Here is a 15,495-nt window from a genome sequence, read left to right as displayed (position 1 = left end):
TAATCCTGGTATTTATTCCTTCTCGGACACATGAACAAAGCATTTTTATACCCCTGCTTTCAAAAAGGGGGAGTATACTGTTTTACCTCTGTCTGTCCTTCAGTCCCTCCATCAGTCTGTCAGTCCGTCCATCCCATGAATATTTTTCGTCACATTTTTCTCAGGAACTACAATACAAGGATTTCTGAATTTGGTTTCAGGTTTATATAAGTTTGCAATACCGTGTGATGCGTTTTCAGATTCATCACTCCACAACTTCCTGTTTACAGAACACTATTATAGACCCATCAAAACAACATTTGATACAAAAATTTAACAAAACTTTTAGATATTTGGATGATATATTGGCTCTAAATAATGACGACTTCAGTATGTATACTAAAGAAATTTATCCTGTAGAACTTACTTTAAATAAAGCTAATGATAACAATGACCACTGCCCTTTCCTCGATCTTGATATCTATATCATAAACGGGAAGCTTAATACAAAAATTTATGATAAAAGAGATGATTTTTCATTTCCTATTGTTAATTATCCATTTTTAGATGGTGACGTTCCCTTGTCACCATCTTATGGTGTTTATATATCTCAACTTGTACGATTCGCTCGTGTATGTAACAATGTATTAGATTTTAGCGAGAGAAATTTATGTATTACTGAAAAATTATTACACCAGGGTTTTCGATATCACAAACTGGTCAAAACATTTACTAAATTTTATCACCGGTATAAGGAAATAATTCGTAAATATAACTCAACATGCAGACATCTTATACGTTCAGGTATTTCACATCCAAAATTTTATGGAAATATTCTTTATAAAGCACAAAAATGTCAGTATTCTCCTCAGAAACTAACAAAACCTTTAAATAGACTTATTAAAAGGGGATATAGTTACGATACTGTTGTCAGGTCATTAAAGATTGCATATTTTGGCTTTAACATTGATTCACTGATAGGGTCTTTGCATCGGAACTAAACACATTTATTTCTAAAAAAACAGTTGTTGGCATGACACGGGTTATGTTCTTCTCATATATTTTATGATAGTATGATACTAAACCCCTAACGGGAGGGATTGTACCTGATATTCATATGATGAAGACATAATCTTTCAATCAGTTTAATTGAGGTCTGGAGCTGGCATGTCAGTTAACTGCTAGTAGTCTGTTGTTATTTATGTATTATTGTCATTTTATTTATTTTCTTTTGTTACATCTTTTGACATCAGACTCGGACTTCTCTTGAACTGAATTTTAATGTGCGTATTGTTATTGTTTTACTTTTCTACATTGGCTAGAGGTATAGGGGGAGGGTTGAGATCTCATAAACATGTTTAACCCCGCCGCAATTTTGCGCCTGTCCCAAGTCAGGAGCCTCTGGCCTTTGTTAGTCTTGTATGATTTTAAATTTTAGTTTCTTGTGTATAATTCGGAGTTTAGTATGACGTCCATTATCACTGTACTATTATGCATATTTTAGGGGCCAGCTGAAGGACACCTACGGGTGCGGGAATTCTCGCTACATTGAAGACCCATTGGTTGCCTTCGGCTCTTGTTTGCTCTATGGTCGGGTGGTTGTCGCTTTGACATATTCACCATTTCCTTTCTCAATTTTATTTTTACTTGTATAATTTTAAACATGATAACCAAGTTGAAAATTTTCGTCACATTTTTCTCAGGAATTACAATACAAGGATTTCTGAAATTTGGTTTCAGGATTTATACAAGTCAGCTTTACTGTTTGATGCCTTTTCAGATTCATCACTCAACAACTTTCTGTTAACTGAACACTTGCATAATTTTACATTATTAAAATTATCCACTTGCGGCTGGGGTATCATCAGTCAGTAGTAGAGCGCAGTTTCACTTGTTATTCTTTCTCTGGGGTATCATCAGTGAGTAGTAGCGCGCAGTTTCACTTGTTATTCTTTCTCGGACACATATATATAGAAAAGTGGGAGTATACTGTTTTGTCTCTTTCTGTCTGTCCATCCATCCATCCATCTATCCACCCATCCATCCATTCATCAATCCATCAGTTCATCCATCCATCCATCCATCAGTCCGTCACGTAAATATTTTTGGGAGCAATTTTCTCAGGAACTACATTACAAAGATTTATATTTATTAGGTTTATATGAGCCAGTTTACCGTGTGATGTGTTTTCAGATTCATTACTTAACAAATTCCTATTTACCAAACACTTACATCATTTTACACATGACATCCAAGTTGAAAATTTTCGTCATATTTTTCTCAGGAACTGCAGTACAATGATTTCTGAAGTTTGGTTTCTGGGTTTATATAATTCAGCTATACCGTATGATGCTTTTTCAGATTCATCACTCAACAACTTCCTGTTTTCTGTCAAGTATTTGGGCAGGGGTATCACAGTGAGCAGTAGCTCCCAATTGCACTTGTTAAAGCGTTGTTTACATTGTAGATATGGCAACAGTTTCCTTGTTCATTTGAGTTCAATGAAGAGTTTCTTGTCCTGCTGTTTGAACACACCTACTCCTCACAATTTGGTAAGTTATATAATAAGTAGAAAAAAGAAGCTGGCTACAACTGAATCTTGTTCAGATTCAGAACTACAATGTATTATTAAAGAAAGAGATAAACAATGTTACATTAACATTTGTCTTTGTAATAAATCATCTTTAGTCACAGGTCATAAGGTACAGGGGTTAAAAAATCCACTAGCCCGACGCCCGGGACTAGATCATTTACGCCTCTGGCAATTAAAATGAGTAATCCGATATGCCCGACGGACTAGTAACAAAAAATTCTTGACGTTTCCAAAATAGAAAGTGAAAAATCCCTTCATCACTATTCTATGTTAGCCATTTCGATTCAATTAATTAAGGGGGCTCGCGGGTCTAAATGAAATTTTTTATTTAATATAGGATTTCTCTATATTTTTCTATAAATGAACTTTATCTTATTCTTAATAGAAAAATGAAATAAAAAAATGGAGTCACCGTTCATTTACGCTCACAATCTGCCTTCGAAAGGAGCATACATTTTTGTTAATGTCCTTTTTTTCTGTTGAACTAATAGGAGAAATAACGGGAATATCGAAATAAAAAAAGAACTAAATTACAGAAATCGCTAAAATTTTACAATTATTTAGTCTATGTACAGCTTATTCGAAAACAACAATAAAAAATATAGGTCACCGATGAGTTAAAAAAGATATTTCAATTTTTATGCCAAAAAATGGCATTTTTGCACCAAAGGGAGATAATTTGAAGCTTTTTCAATGACATCTACATTTTAAAAGTCCGCTGGGGCCAACACGAATTGATTTTTTGGAATGATTTTTGTACCATATGATAAAGTAACAGCTACTTTAGGTAATCAGTAAAATTTGTAATAAAAAATTAATTTTTATTTTTTTTCTGAAAATCTTATACCCGCGAGCCTCCTTAAGTCATCCGGGATTCCACGAATTTGAACTGGTTTGTACAGGTCCTGTTGTACATATTTTAAGAATAGAACAAATAACTCTGGCATGTATGGGTGGCCTGGTATCATGTGTTGATTCTCGTACTTTAAATATCGATTTCTCATACCATGGATTGGGGTATTGTACATTGCTTATCGTGCCGAGATTTTCAATTAAAGTTATTTGGGGGTATGATGTATTGATTGGTATTGACATGTCTTGTTGCACAGGTCTTGAGCACGAAACCATGCAACAAAATATTTCTTAATATTTTAGTACGGGAACCCCAGGAACTTGGTCAGTTTCAAAACGAAAAACGGTAGATGAATGGAGTAACAAGGCTGAAAATTCATCCCCCAAAAATGCTAAATACGACTGGAAAAAGCCGCGGAAAACAATAATAGTGTCCAGGACAGAAGGGCTGTCAAGTCTTTAGCGCGAGACTCACACATGTTCATGCTTATTTGGCGGCATTTTCCTTTGATCTATTGTTTTTTCTCTTTTCTCTATACAATTTGACCAAAAAATCATGCGTTCACTTCCTGAAAAGTTGGCAGAACTAGAACACAATGATTACCCTGGCAAGGTTGGAGTTTGCTGATGAAAACAACAGACAATGCTCTGTGAATATTGCCGTTAGTTGCCCCAAGCACGCCAATAAAAAGTCTGCTTTGAATGTGGGAACAACTAAGTTAGGTTAAGCACCAAAAGAATAAATAACAGATCAACAAAAATGATTAAATACAGTGTATAATGTCTCCTTCAAAACAAAGGACACCTACTTATCAGCCGCAAACTCTTGATTTTTAAGGCATACTAGGGCTAGCAGGTCAGTTTTGATGGACTAGCAGTTCTTCCAACAGGGCTAGTAAAATCCTGCTGCCAATAAGTTCTAGGCTAGCTAGCTGTAACCAAATTTTTTAACCCCTGAGGTATGGTAACCCTTAGTAGGAGGGCAACAGGCAGAGTAACCTTTAGTGAATGGTCATCAGGCATAGTAAGTTCAGAGTTCGCTAAAAGTGGTGGTCCTCTGGATTTTACCACCAAAATTTTGCATAGGACTGACACAATTTAAGTATTTTTCAATAGATTTAATAGTGAGGACCAGCAGATTTTCTTCAAGGACCACCAGGTAAAAAAAAGATTTCGCGAACTCTGAGTTACCTTTAGTAAGAGGTCATAATGCATGGTAACCTTTAGTAATAGGTCATCAGGCATGGTAACCATTAGAAAGAGGTCATCATGCATGGTAACCTTTAGTTAGTGGTCACCAGGCATGGTAACTTTTAGAAAGAGGTTAGCTTGATACCATATGCCAACCAAATACACCATGTGTCAACCATGTACACCATGTGTCAACCAAGTACACCATATGTCAAACATATATACCCTTTGTTGACCATATATACATTTTCATCAGTATATACTAAGTGTTACCCATAAAGACCATACACCGACCAGTTTTCAAACAAAATATACCATTTGTCAACCAGGTGTCAGTCATTTATATGTCAAATAGGTGGCATCAAACTAGACCATTTATGAAAAAAAAGGTCTATAGAATATATATGTCAATCTAGTGTCAGCCATTAATACCCTATCAACCATGTGTCAGCAAAATCTTACATGTGTCAGCCAAATATTACATGTGTCAACAGTTTGTTTGTCCCTGGTTTTGTGGTTAAAGAAACAGTCTGGTTGTGCTTGTTGTTATTGGATATTTTGTTCTATTTTTAGGTACATTCCTGTGCTTGTTGTTATTGGATATTTTGTTCTATTTTTAGGTACATTCCTGTGCAATAATGAGAAGGAAAGAAAAGAGTGTAAATTGTCCTCAAGAACAGTCTCTTTATGGTAATAATAAGAAAAGTATTAATTAAATTATCCTTTATCTAGAAAAAAACCCATAAACGGCTACAACTATCTTGTTTCTAGTCATTATTCATCAAGAAAACACTTTGTCCTTTTAAGGTGGAATAGGTCCTGACTCATATTGGGTGATGATTATAAGGTCATTATAGTTTAAATTTTATACCACTTTTGTCTCTTTTTTGGAAGTGCAACTGTGGTATACCATTTTTGGCATCACTTTTGTCAATAGCTTTGTAAACAAAGCCCTGAAGTTTGTGATAATGTTACACATGAGATACATGTGGGTTACACATGAGATACATGTGGGTTACACATGAGATACATGTGTTACTTGTTTACTGTAAAAGTGTGTAAGCACTGAATTGTTGATTAAACTTATTCTTTTAGAACTCTTTAGTTTGAATGCTTGGATTTAAGAATGGCCTTGGTAACATTTTTTAATCTTTAACTTTTTTTACAGGACATATTTAGCAAGACCAGAAGTTTTACAGAAGTATCTTAATCCTATGTATGATCCTAATCCTAGAGTGATTTGGCCCTCTGTAGCTCCACAAAGTTTGGTATGTGGTATTATATTTCTCTCTGATAGAATTAACAATAAACAATAATCATACACCAACTAACCTGAAAAGTACACCTTGTATGAATATGATTACTGTAAATTCAGGAATTACTGCGAGGTTTTTATTAATGCAAATAATGTGACTAGCTGAGTATCACAATAATAAGAACTGGCATTTTGATAAGACATAGATCAGTAATTAGTAGTGTTGTCAACGATTCTCCGGTCGAACGACCGAATACCGAATACCAAAAACACTAACTGGTTAACCGGACATTTTTTTCAATTTTAATAGATTTGATTTCTGTGAACACTTGTTATAACTTACATCATAATTTCTCCTACAAGGAAGTAGGTGGTTACACCAAGTTTTCTGTGAACACTGGTTTTAACTTACACCATAATTTCTCCCACAAGGAAGTAGGTGGTTACACCAAGTTTCCTGTGAACACTGGTTTTAACTAACATCATAATTTCTCCTACAAGGAAGTAGGTGATTACACCCAGTTTTCTGTGAACACTGGTTTTAACTTACATCATAATTTCTCCTACAAGGAAGTAGGTGATTACACCAAGATTTCTGTGAACACTGGTTTTAACTAACATCATAATTTCTGCTACAAGGAAGTAGGTGATTACACCCAGTTTTCTGTGAACACTGGTTTTAACTTACATCATAATTTCTCCTACAAGGAAGTAGGTGATTAAACCAAGTTTTCTGTGAACACTGGTTTTAACTTACATCATAACTTCTCCCACAAGAAAGTAGGTGATTACACCCAGTTTTCTGTGAACACTGGTTTTAACTTACATCATAATTTCTCCTACAAGGAAGTAGGTGATTACACCCAGTTTTCTGTGAACACTGGTTTTAACTTACATCATAATTTCTCCCACAAGGAAGTAGGTGATTACACCAAGTTTTGAATAAATCTGTTAAATCTGAAGTCACTGTTAAATTCAGTAGAAAAAATTGACTTATAATAGCCAGTGGCGGATCCAGAACTAAGGGGGTGGCCTGCTCTAGTCATGCTTCAATGATTGCCTATATAATCAACCAAATTTTTCCCCCTGAATCCGCCTATGATAGCAACTGTCAAATGTTGTCATATTATAGTTTATCTTGACATTTTATTCCTTTGTGTCATAGGGTTGCTATCTCATTTATGTATATCTCTCATTACTTTTATTCATATAAAGTCAGTTAGACAGGTGCCATATGTGGAGCTGGATTTGCCTACCTTTTGATTGTCACCTTGTGAACTCTTTTTATGTTTACCCTTTGAATGTCCATTTGTTAGAAACCACATCTCGGTCACACAAATCAAAATTTTTATCAACTTTAATTTCTGTTTTTACAGGTGTTGTGGTCTGGGTTATACCAGAGATCTATAATTGACCAATCAAAACAGAAGGAGGCTTGGCAGGAAGTCAGTAAAATTAGAGAGTATGACAAAGAATTAAGGTCAAAGGTCACCAAACTCAGGAGGTAACCATACTTACTACATGATACTACACAGTGATACTTATTAAATAGATATAGGAAGATGTGGTATGAGTGCCAATCAGACAACTCTTCATCCAAGTAACAGTTTATAAAAGTAAAACATAATAGGTAAAAGTAAAAACTCATATTTGCCTCATTTTGTTGTTATGTGTAAAAGATTCTTAAATTTTTATACCAATCAACCATTAAATAAGATAAACACCGACTAATAAGATAAAAGATTGTGGGAAAAATAGTAGATCACCCAACCATCTTCAAATATGTCTGCTTGAAAGGGGCAAATATCTATATAGGAGCTAAAAATAAGTTATTGTTATCTCCATTCTGATGAAAATGACAGAAACCAATGTCAAATCTAAAATCTGCCATAGATCGTCTGCACTTGTATTTTTGTAAATTGAAACCATGAAAATTGGTTACATATCCAATCAAAATCAACAATGTTAATTGACTAATTGATTTTTGGTTGATTATATTATCTGGCTGTTGTTATTTTATTTCAGACAACTGGCCTCATTAGAAAGAGAAGCACTAGGAGTTGGACTGATTCTTCCCTCAGAACTTGGTGTTGATTGTATACCAGAATGAGGTCAATATTTAGAACAAACTTTGATGGACTGATTCTTCCCTCAGAACTTGGTGTTGATTGTATACCAGAATGAGGTCAATATTTAGAACAAACTTTGATGGACTGATTCTTCCCTCAGAACTTGGTGTTGATTGTATACCAGAATGAGGTCAATATTCAGAACAAACTTAGCTGGACTAATTTATGAAAATTGTATAGTCTGTAACTTTCTGATTTATCTTCATATTTTAAATACCAGGATAAAGACTTTCACATTCCATTGAGGATGTAAATAGGTGAAATTGAATATAATATTTAAAATTGATACTATAAGTTGGAAGAGTATTAGATAAGGAAAAAATAAGCTAAACATATTGATAGGTTATGGAACTCCTTTTTAAGAAATTGAATTAAAAAAAAAAAATTGCAAGAAAAGGCTGACCAAGACTTTGATATTTTTGCATTGGTATTATTTGGTAGGTCTCGAAAGAACATAATTCTAAAATCTCCTTAAATATTGGTGAATGACTATTAAAGTCTTATATGAACATTAAAATTGGTGTTATGGAGTAAAATATGTTATCCTATGTTGAAGGAAAAAAACATCAAATTATCTTTTACATTGTAGATTAAAAGTTATTATTATTATAATAATGCATTATACTGCAATTTAAAGTCATATAATTAGTTTACAGTTCAGCACTGTGAACTTATATAATTTGAATTCTAATAGAGGAATATAAATATTTTCAAGTGAACAAATATATTTGACAATATGTGCAATATTTAATTGGTGATGTAATCATGTTTATGTAAACGTATGTACTTACTGTGATAAATAATAAAGTTTATTATGTCTGCTATGTTAAAGTGTCAATCAGTGACACTTAAATGCTGGCCTGTGAATTTCAAACTTTTTCTTAATTCTGCTAGCAACATACAATTGAGTAGTGGTATGTGAGTATCAATGTTGTCCTGAAATTAAACTCATCATAGATACCAGGACTAAATTTTGTATATACAAAAACGCCAGACGCGCGTTTCGTCTACAAAAGACTCATCAGTGAGGCTCGAATCTAAAAAAAGTTAAAAAGGCCAAACAAAGTACGAGGTTGAAGAGCATTGAGGACCAAAATTACTAAAAGTTTTACCAAATACAGCTAAGGTAATCTATGCCTGAGGTAGAAAAGCCTTAGTATTTCAAAAAATTCAAAATTTTGTTGAGTTAATTTATAAATATAACCATATCAATAATAATTCATGTCAGCACAAAAAGTGCTGACTACTGGGCTTGTGATACCCTCAGGGAAATAAATCTCCACCAGCAGTGGCATCGACCCAGTGGTTGTAAATAAACTCATCATAGATACCAGGACTTAATTTTGTATATATGCCAGACGCGCGTTTTGTCTACAAGATACTCATCAGTGACGCTCGAATCTAAAAAAGTTAAAAAGGCCAAACAAAGTACGAAATTGAAGAGCATTGAGGACCACAATTCCTAAAAGTTTTGCCAAATACAGCTAAGGTAATCTATGCCTGAGGTAGAAAAGCCTTAGTATTTCAAAAAATTCAAAATTTTGTTAAGAGTTAATTTATAAATATTACCATATTAATGATAATTCATGTCAGCACAAAAAGTGTTGACTACTGGGCTTGTGATACACTCTGGGAAATAAATCTCCACCAGCAGTGGCATCGACCGAACTTTTTCCTTGATTGTGCTAACACCTGAATATATTAAGAGGCGTTCTGTGAATTCCATAAGAGGGACGAAAGATATCAGAGGGACAGTCAAACTCTTAAATCGAAAAAAAACTGCCAACGCCTGGCTATGAAAAAGACAAACAGACAAACAATAGTACACATGACACAACATAAAAAAACTAAAGAATGAACAACACGAACCCCACCAAACACTAGGGGTGATCTCAGGTGTTCCGGAAGGATAAGCAGATCCTGCTCCACAAGTGGCACCCGTCGTCTTGCTTATGTGATAACAAATCCGGTAAGTTGTCTTATTGGGTAGGTCACATTCATGAAAGGGAAGGGGATTGTAGTTAAGGCGTAAGGAACATATCTGATATCATTTGTGAAACGGTTATTCCATAACGGTCAACCAGCTATTGATGGCGTTGGTAAAATTTACGAAGGGATGATTTCAACCTTACCATTTGGAACCCTTGGTTTAATAGCTTCATTGCGAGCAGCAACCCTCTCTCAAGAAAATTATGATAGGAAATACAAGCACGGGAATATCGTATAAATTGGGAGATATATACCCTATATGCAGGTGCTGCTGGAATGTTGCTACTTAGAAAAATGGAAAGTTCACAATTGGAAATCTGAAATCATATCTTTTGTCATAAAGTTTTGTTTTCAAGCGACCCTCATTGTCAATTTATAGATGTAAGTCAAGATATGAGGCCGACTTAACTGTATCTGTTGTATTCTTTATCTCTAGTTCGATGGGATAGATGCTTTTAACATATAGTCGCCAAATTTTGAATTATTTAGTGAAAGAACGTCATCTATATAGCGGACAGTAGAGTGAAATGATATTGCTAACTTCAAAAGTTCCTGTATGAAGTCAACCTCATAATAATCAAGAAACAATTCGGCAATAAGAGGGGCACAATTAGTTCCCATTGGAATGCCGACAGTCTGTTGAAAACCCCGTCCTCCGAACGTAACAAATATGTTGTCAATCAAAAAATCAAGCATCTTGGTAATGTCAGTTTCAGAGGGGTTTTTTTTCGAATCTGAGTGATCCTTTACAAATTTGTCCTTGATTTTGGTAGCTACAGACAAACAATAGACCACTTTCGAGAAAATACTCGTCAACTATGCACGCCTTTATCACGTCATTTACCAGATAGAGGGGATCGCCTGTATCCCTGCACTTATAACGTTCATTAAGCGTCTAAGTGACCGTCATTGCAAAGGATAAACTAGAAATAATATGTGTGATGTAGGTACTTGATCACAATTCTCTAATGACATTAGTGCTGATTGTCAATTGTTAGAATTCAATTTGCCGAATAATTCGTGCAATACGGTATCATAGTTTTCCAACTACGCGCTCAACATTGGGAGGTTGTCCTTGGTATTGCTGAGCAACAGACAATTCAATTGGGTCATTTACATTAGAAAAGTTGTCGATGATTTTGCTAGGCAGTAGACAATTTAATTGTGTAAGTTACACCAAAAAGGCTATCTTGATATAAAATTTGAAGGTGTCCAGTAAAACCCAAAGAAACGTCCTCCCTGATTCTGCTTGACAACTTAAATTTGGCAATGCAAGCTAAACTAATATCAGCACAAAAATGAGGAACACTTGCAGTAATTGATTACATGACGTGTTTTCCCCTTTCGAATGATGTGTTTGAGCTTTTGGTTTTGCCATTTGATAAGGAACTATCTGAATATTCCCTTTAGAACGTTTTTTTTTTAAATTATAAAAAGTACAAAGATTATCGAAACCCTCAGGCCAAGTTTTAAGAGAAAAATACACAAAAATGTTGCATTGGTTACACATGATCATACAGTTTCATCATTTGGTTTAGTTTTTTTTAAGAATCCCTTTAAAACAATGCTACTATCAGTTGAAAAAAAAGTGGCAGTTTTGAATAGAGATGTTATAGACCGACTCAAAAATGCAATTGATGAAATGATTCGTGACAACCGCAACCGCACTGGATTTAAAAAAAAAACGATCATGTGCAGACCAAATAGCAACGTGACCCATCATCCTTGAACAAAGAATTCAATTCATCACTTTATTCTGTTTTTGTCGATTTCGCTAAAGCCTCCGACAACTTAAATAGAACTGTGCTGTGGCAGTTGATGAGACACTATGGCATTCATGAAAAATGTATTACCATCATTAGAAACACTTATACAGTAATGCATTAAGGTGAACTAATAGAGGCCTTTGATATAATTACTGAGTAAGACAAGCTGTCTTTTTTCACCTATGCTATTCCTCCTGTCAGTTGACTGAATTATGAAGCATGCCATAGACGAAAGAAGAAACGGTATCCAATGGACCATGTTCAACCAGATGAATGACATAGACTTTGCCGATGACATTGCCTTGTAGTCCCAAAACCACCACCACATGCAGGACAAACTAGCAAGTGGAAAAGAAAGCATCAGAAACAGGCCTTTCCATCAATCACAACAAAATCAAAGTTTTAAAGTCAAATACAAGGTTCATAGCAGAAGTGGGTTCTTTTACATATATTGGATGTGTAGTGGATAGTCTTGGCGGTTCTGATAAAGATTTAATTTAATTTGGAAAGCAAGAAACATCACTCACAAGACCAAAATACGCTTTTTCGATGACAATGTGAAAATAATACTCTTATATGGAGCTGAGACTTGGAAAACAACAACAAGTCTGTTTCAAAACTCCGTCTTCACCAACAACTGTCTCAGGTGCATCCTTAACATCTGATGGCCTGAAATGATATAAAACCAACATAATTGGTGAAAACCCAACCAATCCCCAGTTGATGAAGAAAAGAAAAAGATAAAATGGCGATTGATAGGACACACACTTAGGAAGCAAAACAACATTACAAGGCAAGCCTCACAGTGGTACCCTCAAGGAAAACGTGGTAGAGGCAGACCAAAATACACCTGGAAAAGGAAAGTTGACGCCTAAATGGAGAAAGAATGGTACAAGTGGCATGATCTGGAGAGGCTAGCAAAAAGCAGAACAACGAGGAGAAATATTGTTAGAGGCCTATGCTCAGCCAAGAGGCAATACATGATTTAGCATGTAAAGGAGCCTTAAAATGGACAATATATTAATCTTTCGGCTTTCAAATGAGTTACAAAAAAGAAAAATACCGTTTACTTTTACTTTTATATTACTGTGATAAAAAAATTACCTTCAAGCGAAGGGGTATTTAAAAGATTTTTTAAAATTCAAAATAGATGCTTTATCTTGTTTTAAAACCAGATCAATATCTTGACACAACTTGTGATGAACACTATTTAGTAATTTCTTATGTTCATGATATTTAGAAAATAATCATTTTTTTATTGAGTAACAATGCCTGGTGTTTTCTGCATGTAGACGCAGGGGTTTCCAGAAACCTGCTATTCACACCTTGAGGTCGAAATCCATTGTTATTTGTAGCGATAGATCTATTCAATTTACACTTGTTTCAGAAATATAAAAACTCAGTCGAAGTATAACAATAGAACTTGGGTTTAAAACGAAGATACATATATTTGAATGTCCATCTAACAACGACGTAGACATAACTTCCTTATTCTTTTAATATGCACAGGTATCATTGATTATACGACATTTGAATGATCCAGTCAGGTAAATAAGACAAAAAATATAGATTCATGTTTCCGCATGCCAAACCCTGCTCTAATATAAAAACATAAAACTTTCGACACACACTATTTCTTTTTAGAAGAATAGTATATATATAGTTATCAAAATTTAAAAAAAAGGTACTCAACATTAAAATGGCATGTTATGCTTATAGTAAAGATTTAGTTTATAGAAAACCACCACTTAGAGTGATCTTTTAGTTGGCGACTTCCGGAGTGCTTTGAACTTATCGACAGGACATGTATCTTATCCTCCGTCTTGTTCCCCACAAATCCGTAATTTTACTACAATTAATAGTAAATCCCATTAAATGTTGTTTTAGTAAATTTGTTGAAATATTACAAAGAAAAAAATATGAAAATAATTGAAATGAAAAGAAAATAGATTTTTGAAAAAAAGAGGAGGACAAAAAAAACAGCTTGTCCTGTCTCCAAGTACCTTTAGACTTATATAAGTAAAACTCCACATAAGTAAGATTCAAGCAAAATGTGATTCATTGACGAACATTTGCACATTTATATTTCTTGTATTTTATTCAGAATAAAAAGTTTTAATTTTATTCGTGGCCATGACATACATGAGTTATCAGTGGTGTAGCAACTAATCAGACGAGCGTTTTCTTTGAATCTAACCTATAAAATAAAAGGCTAATATAAACGCTTGTTTTGAATCTAACCAATCCTGCACAAAAGTGTCCTTACAAACAACGGTATATTGCTGGGTCTTCCAAGTGCTCCACGAAACCTCTATCTAAATTATTAACATCTATTTTATCAGCAATCAAAGACAGGCTTCAAAGTTATTGTGAAACTGCCTATTCAAGAGGGGGCGTGAATCAGATGTGGATACTTAAAAATTCCAAAGATCTTTAAGAGTACATACAATCTAACTCTCTTTCATCTTGTAACAGTATTAAAACATTTGATTTTTCTACTCTGTACACTAGTATTCCACATTCCAAACTAAAAGACAAATTGAAAGAGTTGGTATTGCTTTGCTTCGTAAAAAAGAATGGTCAACGTAGATACAAGTATCTTGTCTTAGGGAGGGATAAATCCTACTTTGTAAAGGATCACTCTGATTCGAACAAAAAATTCTCTGCAACTGATATTATTAAGATGCTTGATTTCTTGATTGACAACATATTTGTTACGTTCGGAGGACGTGTTTTTCAACAGACTGTCGGCATTCCAATGGGAACAAACTGTGCCCCTCTACTTGCCGACTTGTTTCTTTATCATTATGAGGCTGATTTCATGCAGGCACTATTTAGGAAGAAAGATAAGAAGTTAGCAATATCCTTTAACTCTACTTTTCGCTATATAGATGATGTTCTTTCACTAAATAATTCAAAATTTGGTGACTATGTGGAACGCATCTATCCAATCGAGCTAGAGATAAATGATACTACAGATACAGTTAAGTCGGCCTCATATCTTGACTTACATCTAGAAATTGACAATGAGGGTCGGTTGAAAACAAAACTTTACGACAAAAGAGATGATTTCAGCTTTCCAATTGGGAACTTTCCATTTCTAAGTAGCAACATTCCAGCAGCACCTGCATACGGGGTATATATATCTCCCAATTGATACGATATTCTCGTGCTTGCATTTCCTATCATAATTTTCTTGTTAGAGGGTTGCTGCTCAAAATGAAGCTATTAAACCAAGAGTTCCAAATGGTGAAGTTGAAATCACCCCTTCGTAAATTTTACGGACGCCATCACGAGTTGGTTGACCGTTATGGAATAACCGTTTCACAAATGATATCGGATATGTTCCTTACGTCGTAACTACAATCCTCTTCCCTTTCATGAATGTGACCTACCGAATTAGACTATTTACCGGATTTGTTATCACATAAGCAACACGACGGGTGCCGCATGTGGAGCAGGATCTGCTTACCCTTCCGGAGCTCCTGAGATCACCCTTAGTTTTTTGGTGGGGATCGTGTTGTTTATTATTTAGTTTTCTATGTTGTGTCGTGTGTGCTGTTGTTTGTTTGTCTTTTTCATTTTTAGCCATGGCGTTGTCAGTTTGTTTTATATTTATGAGTTTAACTGTCCCTTTGGTATCTTTCGTCCCTCTTTTATTGATTGCTATAAAACATGATGAATAAAAATAAATAGAAAAAAAGATAAAGAAAAGGAGGGCAAAAGTGAAAAAAAAATCAA

At 34.6% G+C, this 15,495-nt stretch overlaps 1 protein-coding gene across 5 annotated transcripts in view; it reads left to right on the top strand.

Annotated features, from left to right (window-relative positions):
• Positions 1–8,866, top strand: part of LOC139497202 (myotubularin-related protein 9-like) — a 46,190-nt gene extending 37,324 nt beyond the window's left edge. For 4 of the 5 annotated variants that reach the window (XM_071285295.1, XM_071285298.1, XM_071285297.1 and 1 more), the window contains 5 exons: positions 2,447–2,531; positions 5,236–5,305; positions 5,784–5,883; positions 7,247–7,374; positions 7,896–8,866. In XM_071285295.1, coding sequence (XP_071141396.1) covers positions 2,447–2,531; positions 5,236–5,305; positions 5,784–5,883; positions 7,247–7,374; positions 7,896–7,980 — 468 coding nt within the window. In that variant the 3' untranslated portion in view covers positions 7,981–8,866. The remainder of the gene's footprint in view (positions 1–2,446; positions 2,532–5,235; positions 5,306–5,783; positions 5,884–7,246; positions 7,375–7,895) is intronic. The other variant, XM_071285296.1, reaches the window with a different exon arrangement.
• The last annotated feature ends 6,629 nt before the right edge of the window (positions 8,867–15,495 follow it).

Source organism: Mytilus edulis, chromosome 12, assembly GCF_963676685.1.
Source record: "Mytilus edulis chromosome 12, xbMytEdul2.2, whole genome shotgun sequence".
Lineage (NCBI taxonomy): Eukaryota > Metazoa > Mollusca > Bivalvia > Mytilida > Mytilidae > Mytilus > Mytilus edulis.
Note: the sequence above shows the minus strand (reverse complement) of the source record. Positions and strands in the feature narration are given on the sequence as shown.